This window comes from Schistocerca americana, chromosome 1 (genome assembly GCF_021461395.2).
Source record: "Schistocerca americana isolate TAMUIC-IGC-003095 chromosome 1, iqSchAmer2.1, whole genome shotgun sequence".
NCBI classification, from domain to species: domain Eukaryota; kingdom Metazoa; phylum Arthropoda; class Insecta; order Orthoptera; family Acrididae; genus Schistocerca; species Schistocerca americana.
Window position 1 is genome coordinate 856027802 of NC_060119.1, and position 13016 is coordinate 856040817.

The window sequence follows — 13016 nt, forward strand, 5'->3', positions numbered from 1 at the left end:
GAAAATGTGTGCCTCGACCGGGACTCGAACCTGGGATCTCCTGCTTACGTGGCAGATGCTCTATCCATCTGAGCCACCATAGGCACAGAGGATAGCGGGACTGCAGGGACTGTCTCGCACATGCCTCCTGCTAGGCCCACATTCTCACCTTGTATGTCCACACACTACATTCGTAGTGTCTCACCCCAACACACTCATTACTTGTGGAAGACATTCTTATCAAGTGCTGTAAGAGTTCGGGAAATATGTATGCATCCACACAGAAGAAGGTCATGGCCGGTAACGCCAGAACTGTATACTTATATGGATATGGTGTCTGTTCTTTCGGAGAGAATTCATTTGGTGAGGATGTGGGTCTCAAGAGAGGCATGCATAAGATAGTCCCTGCAGTCGCACTATCCTCTGTGCCCTCAGTGGCTGAGATGGATAAAGCATCTGCCATGTAAGCAGGAGATCCCGGGTTCGAGTCCCAGTCGGGGCATACTATATACTTATATGGATATGGTGTCTGTTCTTTCAGACATATCCGAAAGAACAGACACCATATCCATATAAGTATACAGGTCTGGCAATACCGGCCATAACCTTCTTCTTCTGTGCAGATGCACACATATTCCCGGAACTCTTGCAGGACTTGGTAACAATGTCTTCCACAAGTAATGAGTGTGTTGGGGTGGGACACTACGAATGTAGTGTGTGGACATATAAGGTGGGTCTTGTGGAAGGCATGAGCAAGATAGTCCCTGCAGTCACACTATCCTCTGTGCCATCAGTGATTGAGATGAATAGAGCATCTGCCCTGTAAGCAGGAGATCCCAGGTTTGAGTCCCAATCGGGGCACACATTTCACCTGTCCCCGTTGATATATATCAATGCCCATCAGCAGCTGAAGGTATTAATATAATTCCAATTTCGGATGTCACCATGGTTAGTTGTCTCTTCCCAGAGCAACTTCCTCATTATATTGTAAATGGACTTGCTATAGTTCCACAAATTCATCTTATTATTGTCACTTTGTTTCAATATCTACTTTGGTAATCATGTGTATCAGAACAATGAAGCATGTCATTACAGAATGACAATGAAAAGAATATATACATCTTTTTATTCAGAAACTTTGTAGTAATTTAATAACTGATCTGCATAATTTAACAGCATGTTTCTTTCATTTTCTAATTTACTATTGAAGATAACACAATAAATTAGTCTAAGGACTAAAAAATACCAGATGTTTATCTTATAAATTGCTATGCCACACAGAACATTTACTGCTGATACATTTTTAATTTAACAGTAGCATAGATTTAAAACTTAACATGTTCACAGTAAAGCATTATGTAACACACTATGAGGTACAACTCACTGAGTAGTAGATGTGTTAAGGCATCAACAGGCACATAAACACGACTCAAAACGTAACAGTTTTCCGGCAAATTCTTTTTAAAGCTAGAGCACACACACACACACACACACACACACACACACACACACACACACACACACACACACACACACACACACACAAATGTGTGTGCATGTAGCCATAGACGTGTCCTCTACTATTTGGTGCTTGTTACCTTCCCTCTCAAATTATTTACATTCTATTGGAAGTTTTAGTACAAAATTATATCTACAAGGTGCAACACATTCAAAGCAAAGTGCATGAGATAAAATTCATACTGACTCAAGACATATGCTTTTCAAACCCAGTAACTGTGAATGACAAATCTTCTAAATATTTTGTGAAAACATTTTCACTACTGGTACTTTAGCTCTTTTTCAAAAATTGTGGACTGCATCAAACTTCAATATTAATGATAAAAGTAACATATTTACTTAGCTTATAACATAAATCAATTTTTTAACTGAAACATTACAGTTGTGTGGAAATATAGGCCATTAGACACATAGTACGTGTTCAAAGAAGCAGTCCCAGATTTTACCTTAGGTGATTTAGGGGAGATGACTAAGAATTTGGACAAAGTATACATATTTTATAGGTAAATGTAGGTCTATCAAAAGACAAATGTGATCACCTGAGAAAAGTAGCCATTGATCATAACACTGATATCATGGGTCACCAAGAATTCCATCTAAATGAAGATAATATAACAAAGGGTAAGATTACAGGATACAAAATGATAGGATTTCTGCCACTACATCACATGGCTCTATCATATACGTAAGAAATAGCCTCCTTGATATTAAGGGAGTGGGTTGCCACGAGGTTAATGGTATTGAAGTAACCACTGTGTAGCTGAGTGGCTTAACTGTTGTTGCAGTGTACAAACCACCAAACATCCAGCGGTCCACTCTAGTCTTACTACCTGTGCCTCAGCCATGGATATACTTAGATGATTTCAACAGCCATCACACAAGCTGGGATTATAAAAACAGTGATGATAATGGAGAGAATCTAATAGAATGTGCAGAAGGAGAATAACCCTATCTTAGTTATGTAGCCAAAGAAATGAAAACCTTTAACACTGCTAGATGGCATTCTGATACCAATCCTGACCTGTGCTGTCTCTCTGCTGGTGGAAACACACTTCCTTTGAGTCATACAAGAAAAGTCCTAAAAAGGTTCCCAAGGAGCCAGATCCACCCTACAACAATCAGTACAGGATTTGAGATATCTGTCACAAAGTCCATTAACAAGAAGAGCTATCTGGAATCAGTACATTCAGGAGATTGACAACAACTTATGTTGGATAGCCCCCAAAATAGAAAACTCTAAGAAATTTATGGGAGTCATCATTGGAGCAGCCAAAAGCAATATTCCACAAGGACTCAGGAAACACTACATCCCTTGCTGCGATGATGCAACAAAAAACATGTATGCAGAATACCAACAGACTGAAAACCCTGATACTGTCAAAAGAATACTAGAAGAACTAAATGAAACAAGAAAGTGGAAATTGGTGGACTTGACTTCCAGTTTAAATTTCACTCATTCAAGTAGGAAGGCATGGATGTTGTTAAGGAAACTTGTCACTGCAACCAATGTTTGCACTCAGCAACCAAAGCCATTGCTATCAGAACTAGCATCACAAATCAAATCAAGAGCTGAGAATGTCCCTGTAGATTCAACCATCAAAGAAAAGATGAAGGGTGAACTGAATGAAGCTTCTAGCTACCTTCATGCTAACATCATGTTATCAGACCCCTTTAATGAAAGAGATATAAACTAGGCTATCTAAACACTGAAAATCAGGAAAGCAGCAGGACCGGATGGCGTATTCCTCGAATTTATAAAACATATTGGGGTACATGGAAGAACTTGGCTGAAGAGGTTCTACAAAGGTATACTTGAGACTGGAAAATTAACTCAACAGTTCAAGTTTTCACATACACTAGCAATCCTCAAATCCGGAAAGCCAGTTGATGACCCCAGCCAATTGTGCTTCTCAGTGTGTGCTGCGAACTACTGGAACAACTTATCCTTAACATAATTCAAGGACTAATAACATATAAAGCCATTTTCACAAGCCAGCTCACCTGCTATGAACAGTTTCCATCCTTGACATTCTACATTGAGGCTGGATTCCAGAAAACACTAATGACTTTGGTGGCCTTTGTTGTTTTGGCAACAACAAATGATACTGTGTGACATGCTAAAAAGTGTGCCCCAAACAAGAAACTGATGACACTTGTGAGACATATGTTAACCAACCATTAATTCAAGGTTAGTGCTGGACAAAACAAAGTAAGTCATTTACCATAAAAAAATGGGCTTACCCAAGTATCCATTCTAGCACCCTTGCTCTTCAACCTGTACATCAGGGACGTGCCAAACACTACTGACAAAAAATTTTGGTATGCCGATGACTTTGCCATAGCCATGCAAACCAGCACACTCGAGGAAGGAGAAAATATATTGTCTACAGACTTAGAAATTCTCAGCACATGTTACAAAGCATGGAGACTGTTAACAAACGCAGCCAAGGCAGAATTCTACACAGTCCACTTAAACAACAGAATTGCAAACCCAAAGCTCAATGTGAATTTCTGTCAACAGAGTATCAGACACAATTTTCAGCTTAAATACCTTGGTGTCACACCTGATCAGTCATTAACATATAAAAAACAGCTGGAAAACAGAAACCGAGAGCTAAAGGTTTGAAATAATATAGTAAAAAAACTGGCTGTCACAACCTGGGGTGCAGAAGCTTCCACTCTGCAGCTCTGACACTAGTATACCCAGTTGCTGAATACTCTGCCCAGTATGCTAACACAATGCTCATACAAGGAAACTAAACATCAGCCGGAATGAATCAATGAGAATTATTACAGATACACTAAAATCCACACTGATCCCTTAGTTGCACACCATCAATAACATTCCACTACCTAAATTGCAATGCCAAGAAGCAACCAATTGATAATGGAGGATGCTGCATCACCCTGACTACCCCCAAGACCTTCCAGTTCATACAGTCTTAAATTACCTTCCTCCAGACAGCTCGATATCATGCTATCTACTGTGCCATAATGGAAGAACAAGAAGTCTGACCTTAATGAAGATTGGTGCAGGAGTGCTACAAAATAAAACATCCAGGTCTTCCAGATCCATCTACCAGTCTACCATAATTTGATCTGAAGAGAAGTGAGTAGAGACAATAGAATAGTCATGCCAGGTGTAATGCTCTGATGAACAAGTGGGGTCTCCATGACTCTCAAGTCTGTGATTGTGGGGCCCAAGAACAAACCATCCAGCATATTGTCAGAGACTGCCCTCTGAGAAAGTACCCAGGATCATTCAGTGATTTTATTAATGCTGCTCCCTGTGCTATCAACTGGCTCCCTTCAACAGATGTTGAACTCTGACTAAATGTTTCTGTTTTAATTAACAGTCCTAAGTTTTTAGTTTAAATGTCCTCCTGTTAGTATTATTCAGTTATTAACTTTAAGAATTTGAACATATCAGCAATGTCTTGGAATAAGCTGCAAATGAAACTGGAAATACTCTACTGTGCAATACTCAGTGGTTTGTAGCAACCAAAACTGCCTCTCATACAAAGAAAACAGCTTGGAGCCTTTACACATGTGTAATGAGGAAATACGTTTTAAGTACAAGTGAACAAGAATTTTCAATCAAGAAAGAAGATTATTCTGTTTTTTATACTGAAAAGATACCAATATACACACACATGTCCACATACATTACTGAAGTCAATAAGCCAAGCTATTGCAGAGATTCTTAACCTAGACAATCCAGTCTGAGTTTTAGAGTGTAAAAAAATAATTGTCAGCAGTATATAGCTAGCAAGAAAATGGGAGGTAGTAACATACATCTGGCGACTGCCTTGTTGCATGCTGACTCCCTGGGTTTAATGTGAAACATATGTACAGTGATTAATACATGGAGACAATTAGATGCTCTTGATGGAGGTCTGACTATTGCATGAGAAGACTAAGCTTAGCTACCACCTTGGAACTTCATGAGAAATTTGTTTGTACTGGTGCTTGATATCACATTCCCTGTTTCACATCATAAGAACTCATCCATAGCATTACACAATCAAGAACTCATCACAAACACTGACACTAGTTGTACACTCATCTTGAAGGGAACATAGGCCACCACATTAGAATTCAGCTGAAATGCTTTTAACTAGCCTTGAGACTTGCTAAATAAAGGTTCTTCTGCACACAAATAAACACACATGAGCACAAGACCACATGATGCATGGGAAATCCATCATCTCACAAAAGTCATTATCTTGGGGTTAAAAAAGCAAGCATTCAAGTGTAATAGGTCAACCTAACAACAAATACCTGAAAAAACTGTGGCACACACCTGCACATCTGAGCTGGTCCAGCAGACTGCACCTACCTATTCAGCCCCTACTCCCTCCGCCCCCCCCCCCCCCCCCCACCACCACCAACAACAACAAAAATCACTCAGTTACATTCATTCATGAACTATGACTCATCTCCTGCAGTGTTGATGCTGACTGGATGGTTGGTGAAACAAGTGTAATCAGTTCAGCTTGACCACCGATCAGACTTGAATTCCCACTTTTAACTGGCTTACTAGTCCAATGGTTATGTGCTATGTGATGTTTGTGCTCTCTCATATTTCATTTTGAGGGCTTAAATATTTATTTGTGCCTGTTGTATACAACTTTAGGGACATATATAGTATGAGCTTGCACCAGCAGTTGCAGTATGTTGAGCATATTGAAGTACTAAATAATTAGACTTCATGTGCCCAGAGGGATACACAGTTATGATTTTGATTGCTGCAGTCTCCTTAGTGACTGGATGCATCTGGTAATGCTGCAATTTTTTTTAAATAGTGATGGTGCTTCCTGAAACAAAATTGCACCAAGAAAGATATCAAATTCTTTTACTCTCAGCAGGGTATAGACTGAGTGTTATCTATGTGGCAAGTTAAAATTGTGCATGGAACTGACACAGACCTTGATATCGGTGTTTTTCCAGCAGTGAACTACCAATTGTGATATCTGCTCATGTCACAAATCAACTCACAGATTAACTTTTTACATGCATACTATGAGATTTCTGTCCTAGTATCCACACAGTTTTAGATTGTCACTTACAATCAAGACAACACGTGAGTAGAGGAATTTAACATCAATAACAACCCTGAGGCTATGAAGACACAGTGTTCTGTCTCGACATTGGCAAAACATTCAGCTCTAACTTTTCTTCTGATAGATTTTGAGAGTTCCTTTTTGTGATTGTGCTATGGACATATCTGGTGACTTTAAATGAGAATCATTGGAGGAGGTCATTGTTATCCTCACATAACACTGTTGAACGAGTTTAGAAAATCAGTATTCTAAATATGCAGTGGGATCAATTGTGTTGCTGTTATTGGGCATTCCACTTAAGAGTCATAAAGATACAACAGAGATTTAAGAATGTACAAAATCAACTGTCAACAATTTAATTTATAAGATTTACAATGCAGTATGTCTCATGTGACTCAGATGCTTTCATAAAGACAAAAATTAATTCTATATCTGGTTAGCCTTCTTATGTTTCAAACTTGCAGATGTCTTTACCCTTCTCTTCTGTCTCTTTCTTCATCTTTCTGCCAACCTGTATGCACACTTCCCTACCCAAAGAAGAGCCTGAAGGAATTCAGAGTTGTGCTATTAGGTCTACAGCAGTTATTTATGAAAGTGCTACAGATGTATCTGGTGATTTTAAATGAGAATCATTGGAGGAGGTCATTGTTATCCTCACACAATACTGTCAAATAAGTTTATAAAATCAGTATTCTAAAAACACAGTGAGATCAATTATGTTGCTGTTATTGTGCATTCCACTTAAGAATAATAAAGAATCAATAGAGATTTAAGAATGTACAAAATCATTTTATGGCATTTTATATGTGATATTAACTTAAATGAGAGTGATTAATAATAGCACAGAATCAGCAAGATCTGGTTTGGATGACAAGAGTGTTAATGAAAGATGCAATGAGAGCAAGCTTGAAGATGAATATGGGTAAGACAAAATACCTTGCAATGACCAGAGAGAAGAATGACAGTCCTTTAGATGTGGATGATAAAATGTTTGAAAGGATAAGAGAGTTCAACTATGTTGCGACAGTACGGTACCCAGTGATAGAAATGAGATAGATCAGGAAATAATGGCAAGAATCCAAGCGGGAAACAGGCCAAGATTTGCACACAGAAAGCTGCTGAAGCCCTGGTTTTTGAGATCCATGAAGATCAGGATCTACATTGCAATAATTCAGCCTGTCGTACTGTATAGAGTAGGGACTTGACTAAGACACAAAAAATAGAAGGAAAACATATGACATTTGCAACTGCTGTTCTGAGGCAGAATTTTGGATCAGAGACGGATGGCGATGATGGGAGAAAATGGAAAATCTGCGGATTGTAGGGGCTGTACAAATTTCTGGATATTGTGGCTGTGATTACAGAAAGGAGACTTAATTGGTGAGGGCATGTAATGTGTCGCTAAGGCCAGATCACTAGGCACTTGGCGGAAGAAGACATCAGAGGCAACAGACCGAGGGAAAGACAACAAAAATGGTTCAAATGGCTCTGAGCACTATGGGACTTAACATCTGTGGTCATCAGTCCCCTAGAACTTAGAACTACTTAAACCTAACTAACCTAAGGACATCACACACATCCATGCCTGAGGCAGGATTCGAACCTGCAACCGTTGCAGTCGCGCGGTTCCGGACTGAGCGCCTAGAACCGCGAGACCACCGCGGCCGGCGAAAGACAACAGTTGAGATGGACTGGCGGGATCAGAGAGGACAAGAATACGATAGGACTATCTGGGTATGAATACATGGACTGAAGAAGATGGATTTGTACGGATAACCGCGTAAGTAAGATAAAAGGCAGCATTATCAGACATGGTGGTCAATGTTGAACTGTGACATTGGCAAATTAATAAACAAAGAGATGAATTCGAAATTAAAGGAATCAACTGCATAAGCTAAATCATGTATAAGTGGCAGTCAAATTAAAACAAGGCAGGTGGAAAAAAGTAAGTCAACAGTTATTTATTTAAAAAGTGATTGTGGTAACTGTTAATACACTTTCGCCACTGTGAGACAAGAGGATAACGCCTTCATGAAAAATTTTTGTTGTTGCCTGCGGAACCTTGATTGTACCCAGGCATTGAAATATTCGTCTGAAGCGAAGTGACAGCCACGATCGTCTTTTTTCTTCTCAGGGGGCCAAAAACGCATGGAGAGATTTCGGGACAATATCGAGGATGTATAACGGTATCTCAGCTAACAATCATGGGAACATGTCGGCCAGAGTACGCTGTGGAAGTTTCGCTGGGAAGCCCTTACACATTCTCCATATAGTTCCGATATCTCCACATTCGATTTTCGCATTTTTGGAGTCTTGAAGAAAGACAACCGTGGCCGTCGATCCGCTTCGAAGGAAGAGGTGCACCCCTGGGTATACTCACGGTGCTGTAGGCAGCCGCAGATATTTTTCCATGAAGGCATTGACCGTCTCGTCTCATACTGGGACCAATGTATTAACAGTTAAGGCGATTATTTTTGCACCCGACTGCAAATTGTTGCTCATGTCGGCACCAATGACTCCTGCCGTCTGGGTTCAGAGGTCATCCTCAGTTCGTACAGGCGGTTGGCGGAATTGGTGAAGGCGGAAAGCCTCGCTCGCGGGGTGGAATCAGAGCTAACTATTTGTAGTATCGTTCCCAGAACCGATCGCGGTCCTCTGGTTTGGAGTCGAGTGGAAGGCTTAAACCAGAGCCTCAGACGATTCTGCAGGGATCTGGGGTACAAATTTCTCGACCTCCGCTATCGGGTGGAGAAATATAGGGTCCCCCTGAATAGGTCAGGCGTGCACTACACGCCGGAAGCGGCTACAAAGGTAGCGAAGTACGTGTGGAGTGCACATGGAGTTTTTTTAGGTTAGAGAATTCCCTCCCTAAGCCCGACAAGACGCCTCCTGAGACGCGGCAAGGTAGGAGTAGGCAAAATGCAACAGGGAATAACAATATTAATGTGCTAATAGTAAACTGCACGAGCGTCTATAGAAAGGCCCCAGAACTGCTCTCATTAATAAACGGTCACAACGCCCATATAGTATTAGGGACAGAAAGTTGGCTGAAACCAGAAGTAAACAGTAACGAAATCCTAAACTCAGATTGGAATGTATACCGCAGAGACAGGCTGGACAGTGAAGGGGGAGGCGTGTTTATAGCGATAAGAAGTGCAATAGTATCGTAGGAAATTGACGGAGATCCGAAATGTGAAATAATTTGGGTGAAGGTCACGGTTAAAGCAGGCTCAGACATGGTAATTGGATGTCTCTATAGGCCCCTGGCTCAGCAGCTGTTGTGGCTGAGCACCTGAAGGATAATTTGGAAAATATTTCGAGTAGATTTCCCCACCGTGTTATAGTTCTGAGTGGAGATTTTAATTTGCCGGATATAGACTGGGAGACTCAACCGTTCATAACGGGTGGCAGGGACAAAGAATCCAGTGAATTTTTTTTAAGTGCTTTATCTGAAAACTACCTTGAGCAGTTAAACAGAGAACCGACTCGTGGCGATAACGTATTGGACCTTTTGGTGACAAACAGACCCGAACTATTTGAAACAGTTAACGCAGAACAGGGAATCAGTGATCATAAAGCGGTTACTGCATCGATGATTTCAGCCGTAAATAGAAATATTAAAAAAGGTAGGAAGATTTTTCTGTTTAGCAAAAGTGCCAAAACTCAGATTACAGAATACCTGACGGCTCAACACAAAAGTTTTGTCTCAAGTACAGATAGTGTTGAGGATCAGTGGACAAAGTTCAAAACCATCGTACAATATGCGTTAGATGAGTATGTGCCAAGCAAGATCGTAAGAGATGGGACTGCTGCGGAAGCAAAGGGAACTTCACAGCAAACATAAACATTAGCCAAAGCCTTGCAAAGAAACAAAAATTACGCGAAGCGAAATGTAGTGTGAGGAGGGCTATGCGAGAGGCGTTCAAAGAATTCGAAAGTAAAGTTCTATGTGCTGACTTGGCAGAAAATGCTAAGAAATTTTGGTCTTATGTCAAAGCAGTAGGTGGATCAAAACAAAATGTCCAGACACTCTGTGACCAAAATGGTACTGAAACAGAGGATGACAGACTAAAGGCCGAAATACTAAATGCCTTTTTCCAAAGCTGTTTCACAGAGGAAGACTGCACTGTGGTTCCTTCTCTAGATTGTCGTACAGATGACAAAATGGTAGATATCGAAATAGACGACAGCGGGATAGAGAAACAATTAAAATCGCTCAATAGAGGAAAGGCCGCTGGACCTGATACGATACCAGTTCGATTTTACACAGAGTACGCGAAGGAACTTGCCCCCCTTCTTGAAGCGGTGTACCGTAGGTCTCTAGAAGAGCGTAGCGTTCCAAAGGATTGGAAAAGGGCACAGGTCATCCACGTTTTCAAGAAGGGACGTCGAACAGATGAGCAGAACTATAGACCTATATCTCTAACGTCGATCAGTTATAGAATTTTGGAACACGTATTATGTTCGAGTATAATGACTTTTCTGGAGACTAGAAATCTACTCTGTAGGAATCAGCATGGGTTTCGAAAAAGACGATCGTGTGAGACCCGGCTCGCGCTATTCGTCCACGAGACTCAGAGGACCATAGACACGGGTTCACAGGTAGATGCCGTGTTTCTTGACTTCCGCAAGGCGTTCGATACAGTTCCCCACAGTCGTTTAATGGACAAAGTAAGAGCATATGGACTATCAGACCAATTGTGTGATTGGATTGAAGAGTTTCTAGATAACAGAACGCAGCATGTTATTCTCAATGGAGAGAAGTCTTCCGAAGTAAGAGTAAATTAGGTGTGCCGCAGGGGAGTGTCATAGGACCGTTGCTATTCACAATATACATAAATGACCTTGTGGATGACATCGGAAGTTCACTGAGGCTTTTTGCATATGATGCTGCGGTGTATCGAGAGGTTGTAACAATGGAAAATTGTACTGAAATGCAGGAGGATCTACAGCGAACTGACGCATGGTGCAGGGAATGGCAATTGAATCTCAATGTAGACAAGTGTAATGTGCTGCGAATACATAGAAAGATAGATCCCTTATCATGTAGCTACAAAATAGCAGGTCAGCAACTGGAGGCAGTTAATTCCATACATCATCTGGGAGTACGCATTAGGAGTGATTTAAAATGGAATGATCATATAATGTTGATCGTCGGTAAAGCAGATGCCAGACTGAGATTCATTGGAAGAATCCTAAGGAAACGCAATCCGAAAACAAAGGAAGTAGGATACAGTACGCTTGTTCGCCCACTGCTTGAATACTGCTCAGCAGTGTGGGATCCGTACCAGATAGGGTTGACAGAAGAGATAGAGAAGATCCAACGGAGAGCAGCGCGCATCGTTACAGGATCATTTAGTAATCGCGAAAGCGTTACAGAGATGATAGATAAACTCCAGTGGAAGACTCTGCAGGAGAGAAGCTCAGTAGCTCGGTACGGGCTTTTGTTAAATTTTCCAGAACATACCTTCACCGAAGAGTGAAGCAGTATATCGCTCCCTCCTACGTATATCTCGCGAAGAGACCATGAGGATAAAATCAGAGAGATTAGAGCCCACACAGAGGCATACCGACAATCCTTCTTTCCACGAACAATACGAGACTGGAATAGAAGGGAGAACCGGTAGAGGTACTCAGGGTACCCTCAGCCACACACCGTCAGGTTGCTTGCGGAGTATGGATGTAGATGTAGATGTAGACTTGATTGCCCCTTATTGAAAGTCTAAGAGAGAATGCAATAAATTACAAACAATATGAGCCTACTACGAAGAAAACAAGAGGAAGAGGTGGAGATGAAGACTCCATGTTATAAGAGTGCTGGTGGCATATGGAACATCCATGTTTCTTAATTAGACGTTGACATGTTATAAATTTCAGTAAGCTATGCTGCGTAGAAGTACTCCATACTTTTATCTTTAGTATATCTGTACATTAGAAGGTACCATTTCTCTCCAGTATAACTGTTTTCTTACATCTTGACCAGCTAAACTGTAATTCCGGCTCAGCATGTTTCTGTCATATGTTTGGTTTCCATTTTGAGCTGAACGTTTGCAGTTCTCTTCTTGAATGATGTAGAAAAGACGTATAGTAAAGAAATAGAAAAATTCAACTATGCTGATGAGGCTGAAGCCTACGAAGAGCCCACAAAGTCCACCAAAGTTACCTGCAATAAAAGGTGATGGAATTAGAAATTTCAGTATTGGCGTACACAGAGGCAAACTTAATTTAATACCGACGTGTGTAAGCACTCAGCTTCATACAGAGAATTGACCTTAGTTCATACGCTAAATTTTGTCAGCACACCATCATATTGTGGAATATCATCTGAATGATGAACAATAGATAACCCTTTTTGAGGTGACGTATCTTTTTTTTTGTTATTTACACTCCCTAATAGAGTAGCCGTCTTTGTCACTGGATAGTGACCTTCTCCAGCCATTTGCTGCACTTAATAGA

General features: G+C 40.8%; 1 protein-coding gene across 1 annotated transcript in view; it reads right to left on the minus strand.

Annotated features, from left to right (window-relative positions):
- Positions 1–2489: 2489 nt before the first annotated feature.
- LOC124594668 (sodium channel protein Nach-like) overlaps positions 2490–13016 on the minus strand; it is a 104218-nt gene continuing 93691 nt past the window's right edge. Inside the window, 2 exon segments of the mRNA XM_047133039.1 lie at positions 2490–2606; positions 12533–12723. Of these exon segments, the coding sequence (XP_046988995.1) occupies positions 2490–2606; positions 12533–12723 (308 nt within the window).